Source organism: Papaver somniferum, chromosome 4, assembly GCF_003573695.1.
Source record: "Papaver somniferum cultivar HN1 chromosome 4, ASM357369v1, whole genome shotgun sequence".
Classification (NCBI taxonomy): Eukaryota; Viridiplantae; Streptophyta; class Magnoliopsida; order Ranunculales; family Papaveraceae; genus Papaver; species Papaver somniferum.
Window position 1 is genome coordinate 146439391 of NC_039361.1, and position 11267 is coordinate 146450657.

General features: G+C 34.9%; 1 protein-coding gene across 2 annotated transcripts; it reads left to right on the forward strand.

Annotated features, from left to right (window-relative positions):
• The first annotated feature begins 520 nt into the window (after window positions 1-520).
• LOC113271505 (cell division cycle 20.2, cofactor of APC complex-like) lies at window positions 521-4531 on the forward strand. Of its 2 annotated transcripts, XM_026521391.1 has the most exons (6): window positions 521-666; window positions 1788-1912; window positions 2311-2580; window positions 2673-3524; window positions 3610-3924; window positions 4202-4531. In XM_026521391.1, the coding sequence occupies exons 2-5, from the start codon at window positions 1817-1819 to the stop codon at window positions 3748-3750; spliced, it is 1359 nt and encodes a 452-aa protein (XP_026377176.1). In that variant the 5' UTR covers window positions 521-666; window positions 1788-1816; the 3' UTR covers window positions 3751-3924; window positions 4202-4531. The 2 variants fall into 2 exon arrangements, with proteins under 2 accessions (XP_026377176.1, XP_026377175.1); XM_026521390.1 differs by lacking the exon at window positions 521-666 and having other exon boundaries at window positions 1340-1912.
• Window positions 4532-11267: the final 6736 nt, after the last annotated feature.

Below are 11267 nucleotides of genomic sequence, written 5' to 3' on the forward strand. Positions count from 1 at the left end.
ATAAAATTTGTAGCAATTCCAATCCCTCCATGCATGCATTATATCCAGAACTTGACTGGTGTGATTTGTTGCAATGATACCAAATCCAACATTCCTTGGGTTACCATAAGGTGAATCATCACAGCAAAACATTACATATCCATATTAAGGAGGAAACCAACGATATTCCTTGATGCATCTAAACCGCATAGGTCCTGTACTCAAATTGAAAAACAATTAGAATATGCAAATCACAATCCTTACTCCATTTTGTACCTTTCATTCAGAATCCACCTTCAAACACAAGCTGCAAAATTCTTTGCTTAAAACTCTCTCACAAGGATCTATATCATCCCGTTCCTTTGAAACCATAATTCACACATAATAGCACAAGCTACAATCATCCAAATTTCCTTAATAATAGGACTTTTATGTTGAGAAAATTTCAGTACTTCATCAAACGATATAGGAAAAGGGAATCCAAAAATATTTAAATTGAATGGCAATATCAGAGTAACTAACTCATATTATCTTGTTCATTTTGACATATGCAGTGCAAACCATGGAATAACCTTTGCTCACAATTAGAACATCATCCACATAAACCCCTTGTGATATTTTCCATATATATTACTTGCAATACCAGGGGTGTAAGAATGCTTTATAGATCTTCTTAGGGCATTGCAGGTCAGCTTCTTTTGTCCTAATTTCTCGATGGTTCAAAAGTGTATAAATTTCCTTTAATATCACCACACCACTTTTTCTATGTTGTCGGTTGTGTATCAACAAATTTCTTATTCTTCCTTGATGGTGGTTCAGAAACAACATATTTCTTCTGCTTCTTTGATGCTTGTTGAGAATTGAGAGTACCTTGTTGTTCGAATACTTTTTCTTTTATTGTTCTTTCAATTTTTTTGTTGTAACCACTTTTATTAATAGAAACCAATTTAGATCAGATCTACTAGTTTGAGTATCAATTTCTTTTGATACATTTTTCTTGATAATTTCTTGTTTTTCTGACATATTTTGGTTTGCAGTTTCGAATTTCAATTTTACGAGTTTTCAGTTTTTGATTTCAGTGTTCTAGTTTGTTTGTTTTTTGTGTTGGTTTTTGATTTCAATTCCAAGTGAAAACTGATAAAAAATGCGTCGGTTTCTCCACACGATATGTATGACGTGGATTGTTCATAATCTATTAAAGGTTTTTAGCAAAAATGGTTTTTTGTGATGCTGAGTTTTAAGCTAAAGGAAATCGGAATTCAAGATTTTGACGGGGTTTTAGTGTTTGTGGTCGATAACATGAATCTCTTTAATATGCTCACTGTTTTGGAAGATAAAGAATAGAAAATCTAATGTTTCTTTTTCTCAGAAAGATTAGACATGGGTGGTTTATCCGGGTACAAAAACATGGGGTAGGAAGATTTGTGCAGAGGGTACTAGATGAAAGGGTACCGTTAGTGTTTTTCTGGGTACCTAAAGGAGCACCCTTCTTACAAATATAACAAGCCCTTTCCAAATTTCGATTAGTGCGGTTTTGCCCTCTTAATACTAACGGCTACTATTCACCGACCAAATCGTCGTCAAAATATATGACCTCTCCAGCACAGAACCAACTCTACTTTCCATGTCCCCTCCCGCTTCCCCTCCCTGAACGAAACTCTAAGATCTAATTTCACCGCACTCTGGAACGAAGCTCTCAGATCTAGATTTCTCATTTGGTTCCTACATAATTTGTTTAATTATAGTCTCTTTAGAGTTTGATTGTTATTTTTTTTTCTTGGTTGATCTATTCTTCTTCAATTTTGCAGGAGTTGTTTCTTTCTCTGTTTTTGTTTTTATGGATGCAGGAGGATCTTTCGGTGTGTTGTACAAGTCTAGATCAAGAAATCCAGTGCAAGAACATGTCCTCCGCAGAAAAACCTCTAAAGATAATGTATGTTCTATTTCAATCTCTCCATTGTAATCTAGGGTGTTAGATTCTAATACTTTTTATTTATTAATTTACATCGGTTTTGTGAATTGCTAGGAAATTAGGGTTTTTTTTTTCTTCTTCTGGATTTTGAAATATTGAGGGTTTGTCAAAATCTAGGTTTTTTTTTTCCCTCATTGGTTTAATCACTTATAGAGCTTCCTGGGTTGTTATCAGATTCTGTAATAGAATCGGGGTTCTGTAATTAAATGTAAAATTGGGGTTTTTTATCCAGACTTAGGGATTTCTGGTTGCCAGTAGTTCTTGGAATTAGTTTACCTTTTTCTGATGTTCTAATCTGATATGTTTCTGATATCATCCGTAGCATAGATTTGATCTGGTTTCTATTTTGAAAATTGCAGTGTGATCGGTTTATCCCGAACAGATCTGCAATGGATTTCGATTATGCACATTACATGTTAATGGAAGCAAGGAAAGGTAAGGAAAATCCAGTTGCGAGTTCCCCGGCGAAAGAGGCTTTCAGGAAGCAACTTGCACAGGCTTTGAACTTAAACAGAAGCAGAATTCTAGCTTTCAAGAACAAGCCACCTACACCTGCGCAGTCGCTGTTCCCTGAAACTTCATCACTTCAACAAGCGAAACCAGCAAAGCCCCGAAGATCCATTCCCCAAGTGAGTTTTTTCTTCAAATTCGAGACTTTTGGTTATTTCTGAATATATTGATTCTTCAAATGGTTCTGATGTTCTTGTCTTTTTGATGCCAGACTTCGGATAGGACATTGGACGCTCCAGAGATCATTGACGATTACTACTTGAATTTGCTGGATTGGGGTAGCAGAAATGTCCTTGCCATAGCTCTCGGAAACACCGTGTACTTGTGGGATGCAACCGATTCATCCAGTTCTGAACTCATGACCGTCGATGAAGATACAGGCCCTATTACCAGTGTGAGTTGGGCACCTGATGGTCGTCACATTGCTGTTGGATTGAACAACTCCGAAGTTCAACTATGGGATTCTATATCTAACAAACAACTGAGAACACTACGAGGTGGTCATGAATCTCGAGTTGGTGCTATGGATTGGAGCAACCACGTCCTATCCACAGGAGGATTGGACAGTTTGATTATCAATAATGATGTCAGAATCAGAAACCACATTGTAGAAACATATAGAGGACATCATCTAGAAGTGTGTGGGTTGAAATGGTCTTCATCAGGACAACAACTAGCAAGTGGAGGGAATGACAACCTTCTTCATATTTGGGATAGATCAGTTGCTTCATCAAACTCTCCAACTCAATGGCTTCACAGACTCGAAGACCACACTGCTGCTGTAAAAGCCCTTGCTTGGTGTCCGTTCCAGGCTAATTTACTTGCTTCTGGTGGTGGCGGAGGTGATAGATGTATTAAATTTTGGAACGCCCATACTGGAGCTTGCTTAAATTCTGTTGATACTGGATCACAAGTTTGTTCTTTGCTGTGGAACAAAAACGAGAGAGAACTTTTGAGCTCTCATGGATTCACTCAAAACCAGTTGACCCTTTGGAAGTATCCATCAATGGTTAAGATTGCTGAGCTTACTGGTCACACTTCAAGGGTTCTATACATGGCTCAGGTACTAATTGATTCAAAGACGCATGAATAATAAGCTTCCCCTCCTCCTTTAACTGTTGTTAATCTTGTTTTTGTGAATTGTGCAGAGTCCGGATGGATGTACTGTTGCATCTGCAGCAGGGGATGAAACTCTGAGATTTTGGAATGTATTTGGTACACCTGAATTGGCTAAACCTGCACCTAAAGCAAACCCAGAGCCGTTTGCTCATTTTAATCGCATCCGCTGAGTAAATGTTGCAAGATAAAGAAAGCCTTTGATCCGTATTCTGAGCTTCAGTATCGGGGGGTTTCCTTGGTTCTGAAGGTCTTGAGAGTTGAAATACCTGTACAGTGTTTATATTAGATTTTGGTGCAGCAAATGCATTTATTTAGTAATGCAAGCATTTCGTGTAGTAACTCAGGTGGGTTATATACTTTTCTGGGTATTTCTTGTATTCTCTTACAACCCATTTAATGAAAATTTCAAATTTTACTTCTTCTAAGCTGCTTGTGTTTAGACTTGAGTTCTGAAAAAGACTTGGTACTTTCTTCATCTGTATGTATCTACTTGAAAAAAAAATTCTGCATGTCTTTGCCCTTCCTGTCCTGACAGCTTAGTAACATGATTTCCATACAGATTTTTATCCCTGCTTCTTTCTGGAAACTCAATAATCTAACGAGTGAGTTTGTTTTCTACAGGATGCCATAATGAATTATCCACATGCTGCAGCAAGGAAAAGAACAACAATTGGGACCAAATATATTACTCAAGCTCAAGTGTTGGTGGGTGTAACAAGAGTTCATTTGCCAAGGTGTTTGCAGGTTTTTGGCTTGGATATCGAGAGGAAGGACAAAAATGGGAGGAAAGGAATCAAGAACCTCATGTATTTCAAATTTTTTACCTACAAAGCTATAGTTTTTAGTTTGTGATGAGTCTGGAAAATTATGTTGATCTCAAAAATCTGAAGGGTTTTTTTATGAACAAATGAGCAATAAAAATTGAAAACCTTGCCTTGACAGATTTACCATTTCAGTTCTCTCTACAGTGCATAATTCAAATTTCTCTTGTAACCTTCGTATTCCGTAAGAAGACCATTTTCAGTAGAAAACTTTTGTAGCTTATTTTGAGCTTGTATAACCAACTTATCATAAAGCTTCGTTTAAAGTGAATTGCATATATCATACCACAAACTGCAATTGCTACAAAATTTTTGAGAAATAATAATTCCCTTGGATTTGCAGTTATCAAATACGTCAGCATCAAATACTCTTCTAAGCGTGTCAAATCCTTCACCAAAACCATTAAAGATGTTACCAAGATTGTACTTCTCAAAATAAGATAAATCATCACAAAGAATATACCATTCTTCCAATTTCTTCTCTAGGATAATATCTCTAGTGGAAATTTTCACATAGGTCTTATAACAATCTTCATTAACAAAGATGATTCTTTCATACTCCCTCCGTTCCATTTTAGATGATGTTTTTGGAGTTTTCACGCAGATTAAAAAATGAAGAGAGATATGAAGATTTTCCATCTATACCCTTGAGAAAAATCTTCAAACATGAATTGCTATTAGTGTATTTGAAAATAAACTTATAGTTCCAAGACAAAATGTAAGGGTGTTATTGGTAGTTTCGTGGAAAAATATGAAAACTTTCAAGTATCTTGGAACAAAAAAATAACCTTAAAACATCATCTAAAATGGAACGGAGGGAGTATTTATCTTTGAGATTGGGTGTATAGACATCCTTAGAATTTCTCTTAGGTTTTCTATTATCACCATTTGTTCTTCCCATAATTCTTTCCAAAAATAATAAATTCAAAGTAGAAGAAGAGGATGGATCTTACTTGAAGAACTCCTTTGTAATTGCTCAATTAAACTCCTTCACGAAAAGACTGCTTTCTATCAAAGAGTAGAAAAACAGAAATTGTGAAGAACAAATCTCCAATTAAAAAGGACATGTATGATACTCAACTACCAAATTCTAGCTAACCTAGTCCGAGAGTTGGCCAAATAGACTAGAAATCAAGATATAGTTTTGTTCATCTGACATTGACAACAAGCTTGAGATAAAAAAAAATTTGGATTCAACCGAGCATTACTCTAACAACTTTTTTTTTTAATCTCGTATAAACTCTTAAAGCTTATTGTACAGATCGACAATCTATCCTGGTATTTTCCTTTGAGATCTACTGCGATAGTTTGTGAACTAAGATTGATTATTTCGGTAATCATCTTTTGATTAACTTATTGAACTTGGAGATTGATATAGAGGTTACTAAAACAAATTAGTCATTGACTGTTTTGGAATACGATCCAAAAGAGTCGAGTGGCTAATGAAATCTCCATAGCAAGTGAATCGACTTACAACAGTGGACCTTAGGATTCACGTGTGCATACCAGATTAGTTATATGCGCACGGATATTGAAGGAACTGAGTAACTTTGAGTTACTTTATTTAGTCTCAACTATACAAAGTTGTAGTATTCTTTGTATAGCGGCTTAATTCTTCGAGTATTCAAAACTGGACTAGGTACGAGAGTTTTTCTGCCTTTTAATTTTTTCCTTTAATAAAATCTTGTGTATCGTGTGATTTACTTTAGTTCCGCATTATATTGCTTTGTCTTTATAATTAAATTAAATATACTTGTAGGTTAATCAAACACTTGGTTTGATCCCATAGTTTGGATCTGATTCGAACTTACGCTATATAAGAAGTGTACATCTTGTTTAAGTAATCTCCTTGATGGTTTGTGTCTGTATTAGATTACGAAAGGTGTTTCTTGAATAGGTTGATATCGAAAATATTGTGGTGTACTTGGTACCCTTATCATTTGACATTATATCTATAATAGTCATGTAAAGACCCTCAAGCATGTCAAAGCTAATTGACTGGTCTGGAGATGATTAAGAGACGATTTAGCCGCTAACGACTCGATTAGTTAATATAGATTCTAAATAATAGAAATTAATATAATGATCATTTAGATACGATACTTGTACCTTTGGATAGATCTCTAAAATATATGCGAAATGGAATACTCGAACGTGTCATTCGGATACAAGACGGAGAAGATATCATCAGATTTATATGAAGGGCAATATAGTCTTTTTATAACAAAGACTTATAGTTTTGATCACTAACATTGACAAACATGCTTGAGATAGCAACGCATGCGAGTTCTCCCTTATAAAGTCTTTCAAATCAGGGTTTGCTTTCAATCAAAGCTAAGATAGCTTAGTAACAAAGTATTCAATATTTATCGTTAGATGAAAACCTGATTTAATATTCAAGCCAAGTCTTCTTAAAACCAAAGCAATATCTCTCCACCATTAGATGGTCTTAGCTTGTTACATACAAATGAAATATACCTTCATTTAGATAAGGGTAACCGTACTTAAACGTGTATATTGAGTTGGCTCAATAACAGTTAACCGAAGCTAGCCATATGAACATTTTTTTTAACCACATTCATCTAACACATATAGATCAACTATGATTATCAATCAATCATGAAAGATAATCAAATGAATCTAATTGTGTTTCACATAGAGTTTTTCAATTGTTCACTATTTCATAGAAATATATAATAACCAATTGAAACAAAATCGAATTGATTCATAAGAATAAATTCATGAACATTAAGCCACAGTTTGCAAAGATTGCATTCCTTAATTCATAAATGTAATTATTCATGAGTATGAAAATCATACTTAATTGATTTCAGAATTTTAACCACTAAGTTTGCAAACAGGTACGCAACCTATAGCTTCCGAACTTTGGTCTTGTCCAGCCGTTTGCAAAAGGGTATGCAAACAGCCGTCCCAGACCTAATTCAGGTAGAACCATTCGCATACTAGTATGCAAACAAGGTTCCCGGAATTTACAGTTAAAACCATTCGCATACTAAGTATGCCAACAAGGTTCCCGGACCTGAATCATACCAAAACAGTAGGTACGCATACTGTGTTGTATCCAGACAAAGGTTTTTGTTCTAAACTCCCATTTCAATCATTGAAACATCCTTAGAAGACGATAATAGCTGTCTCACACAAACTATTATCTTCAAGTAATTTTTCAAGTGATCGAATGATCAATACGAAACATTTCAAGTCGACATCAAATGATTGTCTCACACAAATCATGTAAGATGTTTCAAGACAATTTCCACATGATCATCTTTTGACTTATTATTTAGTTTCCAACAAATAAGTTGTGTTCAACTAAACTCGTCAATAATGTGATGAACATAGCTAAATGTCAAATGTGTATAATATAAAATTCTATATAACTATACGACTTAGTCTCATCAGGAGATACAATAGAATAGACTTCTGAGTGATAGATAAGTTTTAGTCTTCACATACTTTTTATTGATGAAGTTCCTCCAAGCTCTCCTCAGTAGATCTTCGTCTTCAATCGATGAACGCGGTGAAGCATAGAGCTTAACTAATCCTAATCCGAGACATAGCTATAAGTAGACTAAAAATCAAGACTATAGTTTTGATCAACTAAACTTGAAAAACAAGCTTGAGATAGAAACGCTTGCGAGTTCGACCGATCAATGCTCTAACAATCTCCCCCTTTGTCAATTTTAGTGACAAAACTATCAATGCATATGGATTACAAAATAAATAAACTTTGTAGCTTCTCATTCATCATGCTTGATTTCCTTAGCTCTGTAACATTCCTTGAATTCTTCGTTACTCCAAGTACTCCAGCGATTCTGAACGTGTTCAACTCAGCATCATTGTTGTTGAAGATCAGTAGCCATAACAATAAGAAACCATTGTTATACAGTGTCATAGTATTATTACACAGCATCAAAGTCCAGTTGCATCACAACTTTGACAATAATACTACGGTGATATGTATCACTCCCCCTTAGTCAATACTTCCATCTCACAATGAAAACCACTCCCCCTTACATAATGATCCGTAAACCATATGTATGTAGTGTGAACTACCAAATAATTCCCCCCTTTTTGTCAATATAAATTGGAAAAGGTACGAAAACTATGGGATCATAATGAAATTCTCAAAGAGATAATTCATGACTAAAGGAGAACATATCAACTTTGTTTCGATGATTTTACATAGTCGAAACTTAGTGTATTCATCAAGGAGTTTATAAAGATACAAGATAACTCTTACAATATTCCACAGCCGCACTCCCCACAAAGATTTGGCAATTAAGCACAAGTTCAGTTAAGAACTTTCCCCCAACGACCTTACTTTTACAAGAAAAGAAGGATTTCTTTGAACATTAACAAACCACATGGATTTGTATCCGATAAACTCGAAAAAATTAACCACAAGAGAGCTTATTGATTAATTTAATCGGGAACTCTGAACATAAGAAAACTTATGGAGCCATACAATACTTTCACATAAAAGTGGATCAGGGAAAGATCAACACTACGGAATTTTCAAAAGTTCATTCTATCTTTTATCAATATTTACATAATGACATAATAGACTTAACTTTTGAGCATATGAGATAATCATAGTTCATGGACGTAAACACAACATATCCCATAAATATTTTTGCAATATATAAAATCAATAAAGATTAATACTGCAAAATCATCTTCCAAATAATTTAGAATTTAAATAAATAAATCTAAAAACATTGCAAGATGAAAATCGTTGAAATAGCTATGTGTAATGACAATAAATGCTATTTCAAACCCTAGTTCCCCTTCTTAAACGTAGGAATAAATTCTCATAAGAAGTTTCTTAGACAACAAAACGAAGAGACAAACTTGTACGAAACAAACTCGTAAAGAACATACAAGATGATTTGGCCTTAGAAGGTAGAATCAATCTTTTTTCGCATGGATTTACACCAAGAATGGCTACCAAAAGCGTATAAAAATATTTTCTTAACAAAGAAGAAAATACAAAGTCATTAACGACCATGCACCATAGTTCACATAAGAGGAGTATGAGCATTCAAGAATCCCTAAGTAACGCGTACTACTGCCCATTCTTGAATTTTCTTCTTTGTGATTCACCAACAATTTTTTTTTATAAAAGCTACAAATGAGCTCATAAGATAATTACTCCAAGAATCCAAGTGCCCAAATCCAAGAGAAGTGTACAAGTGCGACGAAACGGAGTAAAACACTCAAAAACAAGAGACTGGACAAAGACCAATCTTAACTGATACAAATTCAGGATTTCTCATCACAATTTTAAAGAGAATTAAAATAGGAAGATAATGCAAAAAGAATTAGGTCATTCCGAGTTCGAACGAAGAAGTTACGACACAAGTTGTCAAATATCGACGTCTACAAGCCAGTTCACAAACGGGTGTAACTTGTTTGCAAACGTTGTTTGCGAACTAAAGTCCTTGGATTTTGATTTTAAATGATGGTATGCTTACCTGGTATGTGTACCATGAAGGCCAAACATCCCGAACTACTATTTTCGAACCTGAACATTTAAGAAACTTAAACACAAATCAAGTTAGGTAGACATGATCGATACACAAGGTACTTGGATCATGATAAGCACTTTAAGAAAATAATAAAATCATAAATCTTTCTCAAGTTTATAGACATACCTTTTCATAAGAATCCAATCGAACTCTACAGTCTTACCAAAAATTCAAAATCTTACCCAACACAATATGTGCGCCCCAATTCTTGTGCTTCCCTCACCGTATACATAGCAGGGTATTCCTTGGTGAGGATGCACTTCCAAAACAATCAAGTTGTATTGAGGTGAACAATGTCTTGCTCACCACAGGTGACAGAAACCGACTTTTCCGCAACTATCGATTTTTCACAATCTATAGTCTTTGGCTTACTTCGTTTCTTCTTCCACCAATTCTTGTGTTTCACTTTTGGATTATCATGAAAGAGATCGCTTTTAGAACCTTTCATATCCAAATCCATATTTCCAAAGAACTATTTAACTTCCAACATCATGGAATTTTCTGGGAGATCATTCTTTTTCACACTCAAAGCATCATTGACTTTCTTTGGTACCCACTTCTGAGTGCATTTAGGAACAATCAGAGACTTCTTCCCATTACTCTCTTCTAGATTTCTCGGAAGAGAATTGGATTGACTATTCTTTTGCAAGTTAGTCTTTCTACAATTGGGATCATCGGATCTTGTCTTCTTCTTTACAAAGTTATCCTTTGGATAATCATTACAATTGTGAAAAGACTTCGTATGACGTTTATAGGCAAATTTAGGTTTATCATAGCACTGATTCCTTTGGCTAAAGATTGGACGTTCGCAACCCGTAATGTCAAGGGTGTTAGCCTTAACATATGATATAGGTTTAATCACTTCTTTTGACACCCAAACAAGAATATCATGAAGTTTTTCATTCCTTATACGAAAACAACATCTTCTTTTTAGGTGACCTTTGTTTCCGCAATAATGACAAATATAAGGAATGTTCTTACCCGGATTCATGTGTGCTGGTTTTGGAGGTTTATATACTGTGCTATTTTGAACCTTAACTGCCGATGAAGGTATTTCAATTTTTCCATCAGTAGAAACCTTTTGTTCAGAAGAATCACTAGCCTTGACAAATGTTACCTCTGTGCTAATACTTGGAGCATCTATTCCCTTATAGCCTAATCCTCGTGTATCACGATGATTTCTACTTGCTCCTAGCATTGTGGTTAGTTTGCTTGAACTAGTACTGAACTTTTTCAAGTCCTCTTCCAACATCTTGATTTTATCAAGAGCAGCAGTTAAATCAGCCTCAAGGCGTTTTTATCGAGCGAGATAAGCAC

Bases quoted from the DNA above. Each gene is read 5' to 3' on its own strand.
- LOC113271505 (XM_026521391.1), top strand. From the start codon at position 1,817: ATGGATGCAGGAGGATCTTTCGGTGTGTTGTACAAGTCTAGATCAAGA. The intron at 1,913-2,310 runs GTATGTTCTATT...TGAAAATTGCAG, and splicing joins GAAAAACCTCTAAAGATAAT to TGTGATCGGTTTATCCCGAA. The intron at 3,525-3,609 runs GTACTAATTGAT...TGAATTGTGCAG, and splicing joins GGGTTCTATACATGGCTCAG to AGTCCGGATGGATGTACTGT.